Source organism: Plectropomus leopardus, chromosome 4 (genome assembly GCF_026936395.1).
Source record: "Plectropomus leopardus strain MGB_pleo_1.0 chromosome 4, ASM2693639v1, whole genome shotgun sequence".
Taxonomy (NCBI): domain Eukaryota; kingdom Metazoa; phylum Chordata; class Actinopteri; order Perciformes; family Serranidae; genus Plectropomus; species Plectropomus leopardus.
In genome coordinates this window covers 27,146,250-27,157,759 of record NC_142179.1, presented here as the reverse complement: position 1 = coordinate 27,157,759, position 11,510 = coordinate 27,146,250, and the positions used below count along the sequence as shown (strand labels likewise).

At 39.1% G+C, this 11,510-nt stretch overlaps 1 protein-coding gene across 1 annotated transcript; it reads left to right on the top strand.

The window, feature by feature from the left end:
* Positions 1-9: 9 nt before the first annotated feature.
* On the top strand, positions 10-11,237 carry LOC121944054 (aldehyde dehydrogenase 1A1-like). Its single transcript, XM_042487724.2, has 14 exons — positions 10-209; positions 1,615-1,772; positions 2,795-2,899; positions 3,471-3,611; positions 3,710-3,839; positions 3,964-4,025; positions 4,693-4,821; positions 5,001-5,114; positions 5,247-5,349; positions 8,328-8,512; positions 8,622-8,786; positions 8,901-9,058; positions 9,262-9,336; positions 9,611-11,237. Exons 1-14 carry the CDS (start codon positions 149-151, stop codon positions 9,681-9,683), a joined length of 1,659 nt encoding a protein of 552 aa, XP_042343658.2. The 5' UTR covers positions 10-148; the 3' UTR covers positions 9,684-11,237.
* Positions 11,238-11,510: the final 273 nt, after the last annotated feature.

Here is an 11,510-nt window from a genome sequence, read left to right as displayed (position 1 = left end):
CGGCGGGACCCTCCGAGGACCGACCGACGAGGACTCCCGGTGCGATGGTACGTGGGGTCTGTCTCCTCGCGCTGAGTGCTGCAGGTATATAAAGCTGGTCGGCGGGTCTCCGGTCCACTGACGGTGAGACGAGGCAGACTGCTGCAACATGCCGGTGACCGGAGCGGGAGTCCACCAGACCGGAGGCAGCTCAGCAGCATCCCCGACAGGTAACAAAACTTTACAATACTTCTGAATTATGACGCTTTTATGATAATACTGTTTTGCAGTAGAAATAAAATACAGTTTATTTATCTAGGCTCTATATTTGCAGACTGGAGAAGCAATATTTAGTGTGAGTTAGTGTGCACAACAGAGCCAGACCAAACTTCCGGAGGATATTAAGACAACTTTGACCACTTTTACATCCAGGTAAAAAAAAACAACAAAAATATGTTCTGCCTATGGCTGAACCTAAAACTCACCCAGAACTATCTTATATCTTCATTCTAACATCATTTTTATTCAAATATATTGCACATATTTTTATAGACTAGTAAATACCCATTTTTGAAGAAAATACTTTTATTACAGTTTTAATATAGGCCTATTCTGTTTTTTTTTGTTTTTTTACAATATTGCTTTAATCGTTAATTTATTTTTCCCTTTATATGTTTATATTATGCACCAATACTCCAAATCAAATTCCTTGCATGTGAAAACCTGAAGACCTACTTTATATGTGATTCTGATTTTTAACTTATTCATTTCCTTTAATGAGCTTTCTATTACTTTAATTTGCATTCATATTTTTATATTGTTTTTCTTAATGTTTTAATGTATTATGCTGTATGTGTAATTAATTCTGGCCAACTCATAAGCGATGAGGCAAAATTCAGCACATAATTCATACAGTCTGGATGCTTTTTGCACAATTATAGCAATAATTTGCTTAAAGTACCACACCTAATAATAAAAAAGGAGAAGAAAAACTGATATCAACTAAAAGTTAAGCTTAAACCTATATTTTTAAATGGAGCTGGATTGTTATAAATGTCCAAAGCTATGAATAAAATAACGAAATAAAATGCTGATTTATCTAGATTACAAGAAAGAAAACATTAGGTTGTACTTTCGTGCGTTACGTAGTGTTTAATGTCTGCTCCACCTTAATAATCCCTGTTTCATCACACAGTCCGTCACTGTTGTCCTACAGTTGCGTCCATCTAGAAATGAAGCTCAAAAGTTTTTTGGCAAATATGATGAAGCACACCTCTGGTGGTATTTTGCTCCCGCCTGCATCCTGCTGTTTTCCGATCCACTCTGTCCAAATGAGGTCAGTCAAGTCCACCGCTCAGAGCCAGCCCGACTTTACGGTGCCAGTTGTGACCCTTGACCCCGCGGTGTTACCGTGCCGAGAGTGCCAGTCTCATTTGGCACAGCTTCTCTGCAGCGGGTTGGGATGGCAACTTACACACAGGGTTATGGTGAAAAACGAAGGAGGCTATTCTCAATCAGTGATCCAGACATTAACTTTCACAATCCAGTGTTCACACACATGCAGCACAGTGTAGGGGTAAACACACATGCATGCACACAAACAATTGGACATTGACGTCTATGTGTCTTTTTCAGAGGGAAAGCATGCCAGCACAAACTCCCAGCCCGACAACGGCCACAAGCAGTCTGACAACAGATGCAATCGCCAGAGCCACAAATCACACCACGTAGACGGACCTGAGATGCACTCCCTTCCCATGCCAATCCCAGACCCCCCCATTCAGTACACTAAGGTAAGCTGCACCCAACAGTCAAAGCAATCGCACCTGACGCAGATGTGAGGCACTTTCCAAAACTGAGCTCCAGTTTGGTTCAGATTTCTTTGTTCCTAGAGGATGATTAAGCTCAGACATACAGAATTCCACATAATTTACCATTAAGACACTGATGATTTTTTGCATATACAGTCATTATTTATTTTACAATGAATAAAATAAAATAAACCTTAGGTAAATGATGCTGGTACTTTTTTCATCCAATATTGGTTTCTGTAAAATTGGTCATAAATTCATTCAAAGTGGCATTAAAAAAATGTTTTAAAGTCTTAAATCCCACTTGCCTTAAGCTGTGGGGACCCCGATTTAAGGATTTCATTAGAATTTGGATATCAAACACTAGTGGCATGTGTAAGGGTGGCTTTCTCAGTCTGCACTATTCGCAGAAATCACAGAATGATCACTGAAGGTGTATTAAATCAGAGTCACGTGACGTTTTTATCACAGTTCTGATTTGAATCTTGAGTAACAGATTAAAAAAAAGTTTAAAAATTGCAGTTTTTGTTTTATCCTCATCCTAACATGTATCATGTATTTTGGGGGGGCAGATTGTGAGTATAATCATCTGGTCTGTATTTAGGCAAACAACCTACCTATAATGGCTTCAGTTGCCCTTTAATATGGCATTGTGAGCCAGTCATGCAGTAATTTAGTATTTATGGTTGATGTCAAAAATAAAAATTAAAAATGTGGTGTGTTGGCTTGTAATTAGAGGAAAATGGGGACACGGTTTTAACAAGATGAAACAAGATGAGTTAATACTCTGCAAGCTTTACAGCGTACAGATGCATCTCATAAAAGATATCGGAGAGCAGGCACCACGACTCCCACTGAACAGGGAGCCTGTTATTAATTCTGTCAGGCTGCGAGGAGCTGATACACCGGCACCATGTGTTAAGGATCATCTTTGATCTGCTTTGAGACAACGTACTTCAAGAATCTGTTTCTCTCTGTATTATTCTTTCTAAATCTCCCCTTAGCTGTTCATCAATAATGAGTGGCAGGAGTCCTGCAGTGGGAGAAAGATTCCTGTGTATGATCCCGCCACAGGGAACCTGCTGTGTGAAGTGGAGGAGGCTGACCCAGTGAGTGCATTATACATCATCAGTAAATCAGATGTGCTTTTTCCTCTGTACTAGCTGTGAGTTTATACATCATGTTAGGTTTGGAGAATGTTTTGCATACAAAGACTGTAGACTTTCGTGTACTGGAAGAGAGATTCCTCCTCTGTTGCTCTTCCTGAGGTTTCTCCTCACACACACACACACACATACATACATACATACATACATACATACATACAGTGTTTTGGGGGAGTTTTTTCGTTATTGGTTTATATTGTGACCATCTATTTTTTTCTTTTTCTTTTTTTTTTTTAAGATTATTTTTTGGGCAGTTTCGCCTTTAATCCATAGGACAGTTTTAAGCGTGAAAGGGGGAGAGCAAGGGGAAGACAAAAGGGCAGAGGCCGGAATCGAACCTGCTGTCACTGTGGCACGGACACAGACTCTGTACATGGGGTGCCGGCTCTATCCACTGACCCACCAGGCGCCCCTTCCTTTGCTTTTTGATTGGTCAACTGTTACTGTTTTTTTAAACATGCTTTATAAGTAAATTTAGATTGGGTTGGATTTCCTCCACTTGTCCCTCTTGTAGGAAGATGTGGACAAGGCAGTGAGGAGTGCCAGAGCCGCCTTCCAGCTGGGGTCACCATGGCGATCCATGGACGCCTCAGACCGAGGTCAACTACTGAACAGACTTGCTGACTTAGTGGAGAGAGACCGACTACTGCTAGCTGTGAGAAAAACTCTCTCACACACACACACACACACAACTGGTTTATTACTTAAAGTAATAGCACTTGTATACTTATCACTGTGTTTTTTTACTTCTAGACACTAGAGGCTCTGGACTCTGGCAAAGTGTTTCTAATGGCATATTTTGTAGATCTGATGGCCACAATTAAAACCTTGAGATACTATGGTGGCTGGGCAGACAAGATTCATGGCAAAACCATCCCTGTAGGTGAGTTTATCTTTTTTTCACTATCAATCACCAACATGCTGATTCTCCTTAGCATAAAAAGTAAAAGCCACAGTGTGTTCAAAGCCATCATGAATTCACTTTGCTTTTTCTGTTGTTGTTTCAGATGGAGATTATTTTACTTACACTCGACATGAACCCATTGGAGTATGTGGCCAGATCATTCCTGTAAGTCGAAAAAAAAGAGACTGGATTTACAACACTTCAAATTTTTACTTAATTCATTAGTTTCTACAGTAACTATAGAAACTGTAACAAGTGAGGTTGCAATTAATATAAGCATATCGTTTAAATATTTACGTTTTATATTTTATGCCAAAGTCTAAACTTTATTTTCGTTAGGTTTCATGTGTGTATGTGAGATTGTAACGCAAACAGAATACTTTTTGAATCTTCATGTTGTATAGCTCGACCGATTTATCGGTTTGACCTATTAAATGGCACCCATAGGTCATGTTACAAACCATCGTTAGCGCAAGAGTTTGGCTACGCAACCTTCCACCAGTCACTTACATCACAGAGCAGAGCTGAAGAGGAGGGCTTGTGTTTTATGATCAGTGATGCATTTTCAGAGAACACACACCCCTTTTGCTGTGTGAGTGTGTCTGTGTTCTGCACTTTTTGTTATTTACATCAAGTTTTTGCGTTTTTGCCTGGACCGTAAGAGCTGGTAAAAGCCCTAGAATCAAAATAAAAGCCCTCCAGTGTTTCATACAGTCATGGGATGGGTGGGGGGTGGGGGGGTTGTCAGCTGATTATTAACTAAAATCATCGAAAGTATAAGAATTTTGTGTGTTGTTGCAACTCAAATGTATTTCTGCACTTTGGCATGCAGTGGAACTTCCCAGTGATGATGTTTGCGTGGAAGATTGCTCCGGCTCTGTGCTGTGGGAACACTTTGGTCATCAAACCTGCCGAACAGACCCCATTATCAGCCCTGCACATGGCTGCGCTCATCAAAGAGGTACCGGGATTAGTACTGTTTGCCTCCAACAATCATACAAAAACAAAGAACGTCGACAGAGGTCATAAACTCACTTTCAAAAAACTGTTGAGGACTACGTAGGTGTAAAAGCAGAAAAACTGCTCTAAGATTACGTCTCTGTTAAAGATGTGACTCTCCCTCCGTCACTGTGTTTTCAGGCTGGCTTTCCTCCAGGTGTGGTGAACGTGGTGCCAGGCTACGGTCAGACAGCAGGCTGCGCCATTTCCCATCACATGGACATTGACAAAATAGCCTTTACCGGATCTACTGCTGTTAGTGTTTGATAAAATTAAATGCCAATTGAGCAACTGTCTCTACTCCACTCTACTCCTGCTGTGTTTGTATTAACTGTTCCACTTTAATGTTGTTGCCGTGTATCTCACACTGTTGTCATTGGTTGCCAGGTTGGGAAACTCATCCAGAAGGCTGCAGGAGAAAGCAACTTGAAGAGAGTTACACTAGAACTCGGTGGAAAAAACCCAAATATTGTCTTTGCCGATTGTGACTGTGAGTACGAACAGTTACTGAATTATTTAACAGTAACTTTTTAACTTTGTCGTACCTTTACTGTGTTACAGTGTCCATATATTGCATGTGATCTCAGGGATTGCATTATTCTAATATGCTTTAAAATTACTGATTTTTTTAAAAGAAAATATGAATCATCAACATACACAAAATGCACAGACTGAAGTTCGCGTGTACATAAGGCAAATTTTTAAAAAAAAGGTTTGAAAATGTGTCAAATAAATACATCAGTCTAGACTAAGGTGACTCTGAGAGGAGAGAGAAAACATTTTAATGGGCAATTTTCTAATTCTGATCTAAATTGTTTCCTCTCATTTGTTTATGACTTAAGAACTGTTAAAAATAATAAATAATAAAAAAAAAATTGCCAGGATAATCCTAAATTACTTCCATCTGTGAAACAAGTATGGAAAGATTTTGCCAGGATTCTTTTTCTGTGAAAACATGGTCAAAAAACAAACAACAACAAAAAAAACAATGCCAGTAATATTTCTTACGTGTTTGTTATTGTAATACTCATAAGAGGCTGAAGTACATCACTATCTCATGTTCCAAATAGGACTAAAAGTACTCGTGTTTTCTTCCAGGTGAGTTCTAAATTCAGCTGAATGTTATAATGAAAAACATGTGTAAACATACAAACATGAGTAATAGCACATATTTCGTCTGTTGTTTTTATGAGAGTAGTGGTAGACGTAGTAGTTCTTTATAAACATGTTGCAGTCACATCACTGAATTACTCGACAATTACAGATTGCTACAGAACTCGCCAAAAGGGGGTATGGAGGTGTGTTTTCTCTCTTTCTCTTTCTTGTGTTTAAGAGTGCACTGAGAAATTAAAACTGACCTGGAAGAAAAAATAAACGCTTTAAGTCCTAAAACACAAGGTGGTAGTGCAGCCTCTTGTGGTAAAATGAGTATTACAACAACAATACTTTGAAAATTGGCTTAACTTTTCCCCCAACCTGTTTCACAGATGATTTTTCATCTTTCAAGGGATAATTCTGGCAAAACATGTGCAGCACCTTAACACTCCTGACTACGCCCACAGTACTGTTACTAGTATCAGACTGGAATGATAGGTTTTTTGGGTCCGTTTTCTTAAAGTAGCTACCAAACAAATTTACCTGTATTTAAAATAACTAACCCCAGGCCACTCATTGAATTAAAGAAAAGTGTGGTTTACTGTCTTTTTGGGATTTTTAAAACAAATAATATTTATTACTTCAGTTGAAAGAAAAAGAAAAAAAAGAAGAAAAATCACAACTAGGCGTCAACTGATACTGTTTTTTAAGGGCAAGTACAGATATCGATTATTAGTGCTTAATGAGACCGATATTTGGAACCTATATGCATTTACAATAGAAATCAAAATATTTGTTTAAAAATTTTGAATTTGGAATATAACAAACTCCAACAAAAGAAAATGTTAAAATGTCTTTAGGAAATGTTTAATCAAAACTCAAACTTTCAAAATCATTCACAGCAAGTTCCCGGCAACTTCGATTTTAAAAAATGAATCAATGAAAATAGCTCTCTGTAGATTTACAACCTAAAAGTTTCACTGATGCTGTCACTTTCTTAACATGTGTTGCAGACTGCCTTCCCTGGTGTTGTTTGAGTGTAATGCACACACATTTTCATCAACTTACTTAACTGACACTCATTAATCTAAAACTCCAATACAGATAATCGGCAAAATGCCAAATATCAGCCCTGATAATCACCCAGGCCGATAATCTGTGGACTCCCTCTAAAATAATTAATCATATAATGTTCGGAAAAAATTAGTTGAACAAAAAGTTCCTTGGTAAACAGGATATGTAGGCCGAATTCCACTGACTTTTACCCAAATATCACAGCCCTAAATCTCACTTTTTTTCTGACAAAACCAATATTTCTCAGTCTGTTAACCACATTTTCTCTACAGCAGACATCAGAAACAGTACCTTCTGAATTACCCCACCGCGGTGTGTCTATGGTGGTACCACACAAACTCAAAGTAAAAAGTTTAAAAAAACAACGTTGCAGGCCCGACAAAAAAAAATCCTCTTCCCCAACAAAGCAAGAAAACAGAGTCAAACTCACAGCTCGGCGTCAGTCCGGGACAAACAGTCCGTGGTCCGGGAAAAGCAGCGAGTCCTCCTCGGTCCACACACACCTCTCCGGTCAGCAATGGCGTCCTCTCGTCCTCGCGGATATAAGCTCCAGCTCAGAAACGGAGAAACGGCACAACTAGCGTACAGCTAATGACTTACTTAACTGAAATTAAGCCACAAATATCTGCGCCTGCTTACTTAACATTTCACCTAACTACACCTTCTCCGTTTTTCTTGGACTCAGTATCTTCTTTCTTCCCTGCCTGCACCTCTCCCCTGCTTATTTTGTTGTTGTCGCGCGCTCTCTCACGTTCATTTCCTCATTTCCAACCAATCACCACAGGTGGCTCGACTGATACCCATATTAACCAATCAAATGAAGAAACTCAAAATAAAGGAATAATCCATATTTTTTTATCAGGTTTAACCACAGGTGTGCTTGCAATGTCATTAAAGGTGATTGTTTTAACTACTCGTTAAACTATTTACATATTTACATTTACAAGTTCTTCATGAATGAAACAGCCGAAGTTAACCATTTTGTTAAATTTCCTTGATGAAGTATTTTCATTCACTTTATTAACTACATTGTTTTATTCCCTCACTTTTAACACCAGGGCTAAGCGTGTTTTTTGTTTGTTTTGTTTTTTTCTTTTCTCTATGTCACAAACACAAGAGAGGAAACTAGATTAGACTTAGAAATGGATCATTTTCAAGTAATTTTCTTGTACTTTTTTACTAATTTTGGGGTGTTTTTTTTTCTAAAGAAATTCATTGCACTCTTTCCATGTTTTTGGAAGAAATAAAGCCAATTTGCCCAGCTGCCACTTAACACATGAGCACATGTGTGTATTGCAGTAGAGTATGCAGTGGAGCAGGCCCACAGCGGTCTGTTCTTTAACCAGGGCCAGTGCTGTCTGGCTGGATCCAGAGTGTTTGTAGAGGAACCGATCTACGAGGAGTTTGTCCACCGCAGTGTGGAGAAGGCCAAATCCAAAGTCCTGGGAAACCCACTGCTGCCAGGGGTTGACCAAGGACCGCAGGTACATGATACGGTTAGGCTGCAGTATCCACTCTAATATCTCCACTTCCACATAACTGTAAGCTTTACACACAAAGAGAAAATTTGATTTGAGCTGCTGTTTTCTTCAGATTGACCAGAAGCAGTTTGATAAGATAATGGAGCTGATAGAGAGTGGGAAGAGGGATGGAGCCACGCTGGAGTGTGGGGGATCCCCGTGGGGTCAGCAGGGACTTTTCATCCAACCTACCGTCTTCTCAAATGTTACAGACGACATGCGCATCGCCAAAGAAGAGGTACTGTGCTCTAAAACACACCTACACTCTGATGCATACATGGATCATCTATAGCAGTAATTTCAATTCCCCTCTCATGTTGATCGTGCCACATTTTCCTCCTGTTCCTCTCAGATTTTTGGTCCAGTGCAGCAGATCATGTGTTTCCGTAGCATCCATGAAGTCACTGAGAGAGCCAACGCCACACACTATGGCCTGGCAGCAGGAGTGTTTACTAACAACATCGACAAAGCCCTGACAGTCTCTTCTGCTCTGCAGGCTGGCATGGTCTGGTAGGAATCAAATCTTTTACATCAGTCTTCAATCACCTATTTGCTCAACCAGCAAATGTGAAATATCTGCTGTACAAACCCTCAGAGAAACCTTACATGAAGAGATATTACACTTTAATAATGTAGTTATGGCTTGTGTAAAAGTATTTGTGATTGCATGTAATGAGGTGAAACTATTGTTTTGTTGTTTTTGTTTTTTTAAGGGTGAACTGCTACAATGCCATGAGCGCCCAGTGTCCCTTTGGTGGCTTTAAGATGTCTGGGAATGGGAGGGAACTGTGAGTAACACCATCAAATACTGTACTGTCGCACCTTTAGCATTGCTTATACTTGAGGCTGTAGGTTTGGTTTCAGATATGGGGACACAATGAAGTAAGAGTTTCTTCAACAATAACAAAAAAAAGTAAATACAAATAAATAAGATGTTTTTTCTTCAAGTGTGTGAAGCATCCACATTTTCATAGATATAGATGTAAACTGTCAGTGCAACTTGACAAGAGCGCAGAAGCATACAACCGCAAGGTGGTAATTCTAGTTTGTTTGTTTTTTCAGGGGGGAATACGCTCTCCAGGAGTACACCGAGGTCAAGGCAGTCACCATCAAACTCTCACAGAAGAACTCATAATGTCATGTCACAGGACTTACTTTTTCCACATCTTTTTAATTCTCTGCTGCCCCGTGGCTTCAGTCCTCCACACACATTTTGTAATTATCAGGTGACACCCAGATGTTTTGAAAGCATCATCAATTCCATGTCCCTTCATGAACATTTATTTCCGCCATTTCTCCCGAGATATACTTATTTTTTTAACTTTTCGTCAATATTGTGTCTCTTTTTCTTGATATCAATGTTACGATGCTGCTTTCATTTATCTATGTTCCCCTTGTGTGCTCTCTCAGATGTATTTAACAGTTTAGTGATCGGCATGTCATGTCTGTTATCTGGATGTTAGCATAAGAATACCTGTTTCTGTTTAGCAGTAACCACTTGAATAGCACTTTGCCAGAAAAGAATTATTTTAATAGGTGTCATACAAAAAAATAGAAAGACACTTTACAAACTATTTACATGGATTTCCAAATGAAATCAATAAAACTGTTGACCCATAAATGTTACACTGATTGTAATGCAGTAAACGTGATCATATTTTCTTGTAGCACATATATATATATAAAGCAGTCGTGTCAGTGTCCATTGACTTAACATACAGTCCCAACTCATCTTCACCTCCAAACTGAGGACATGATATGGAAGCTGTCGTGTGTATGTATGAATTGTAGGATTTAATTATACTTGATTTAAGTCCCTCTCTAGACAAGTTTTAAAGTATGGTTTACTAATACAAATCATTTGTTTAACATGGGTTTTTCCCACATAAGTCTTAAACTAAAAACTCTGAAAAGTAGGTGGAAGCAGATCTTCTCTTTCTCCCTGTGACAGCCACAGCCATGGCTGTCACAGTGTACATGTTTGTGAAAATATAATATTATCTGCTACGATGGGGATTTTTGTAGATAGTGGAAGGAAGACAGCCCCCCAGGAAAGCCGCTCAGCCTTGCTTTAATTTTTTTCTCATTAGCAACCAGTGTAAAATAGAATCTGTAAAACTGTTGACAGAACACCTCAAACTGCAGGCAAGGTAAATTATGAATTTTTTCTATTATAAATTTTTGAGTCATGGTGGTTTTATGTTTGTGAAACTTTCCTCATACTGAGAAAAACACCTTAAACATCCATTACTCCATCACAACGTAAAGTCTGTGAGCCAAACAGGAACTAAAGGGTGGAGCTGGCGGGGAAAACACTTCTGCTCGTATTCAATAGGCTGCATATCACGGAAGTAAACTTTTTTTTTTTGGCGTACTCGCCAGACGAGACACTCCATTGGAATGAATGGGCGCCATCTTGGCTACTAATACCTAGTAATATTGTAAATCTGTGACAAGTCCACTCTGCGCTGGAGGTTTCATGTTTCATTGAGTCTGTCAAGTCTGCTCCACTTTCAATATGTGAGTCCAGTATTAGACAGTGCCTGGCTTTCATATTACGGACGTAATTGATGTTATTTGCCAAGGGTTTGTTTTCATCTTAGATTGTAGGGAAATGCAGACATCGATGACTTCAGTAAAGGAATGTGAAAACACCTCTCTAGTAACAACTTTGCACAAATACAAGTCAGTATTGTCAAGCTCTGATATTTTAGGGGACATAAATATGAGAAATACACATTTCTGAGTGGAGTTTGACTGAGTATTTGGCATGTTTGAATTATTAGTTGTAATGCTTATCATTGGGGCAAAAGCACATGCAACAAATTAGTGCATATTTATCATGTTTTAGTCAATTACAACTTAATTGTGATTACTCTAGTGGCAGCCTCTATTTGCAGTGTGACTATGACTGCAATGGTCATGTTAACAGACACTGGTTTGCCTGCGATGAACTGTAGAT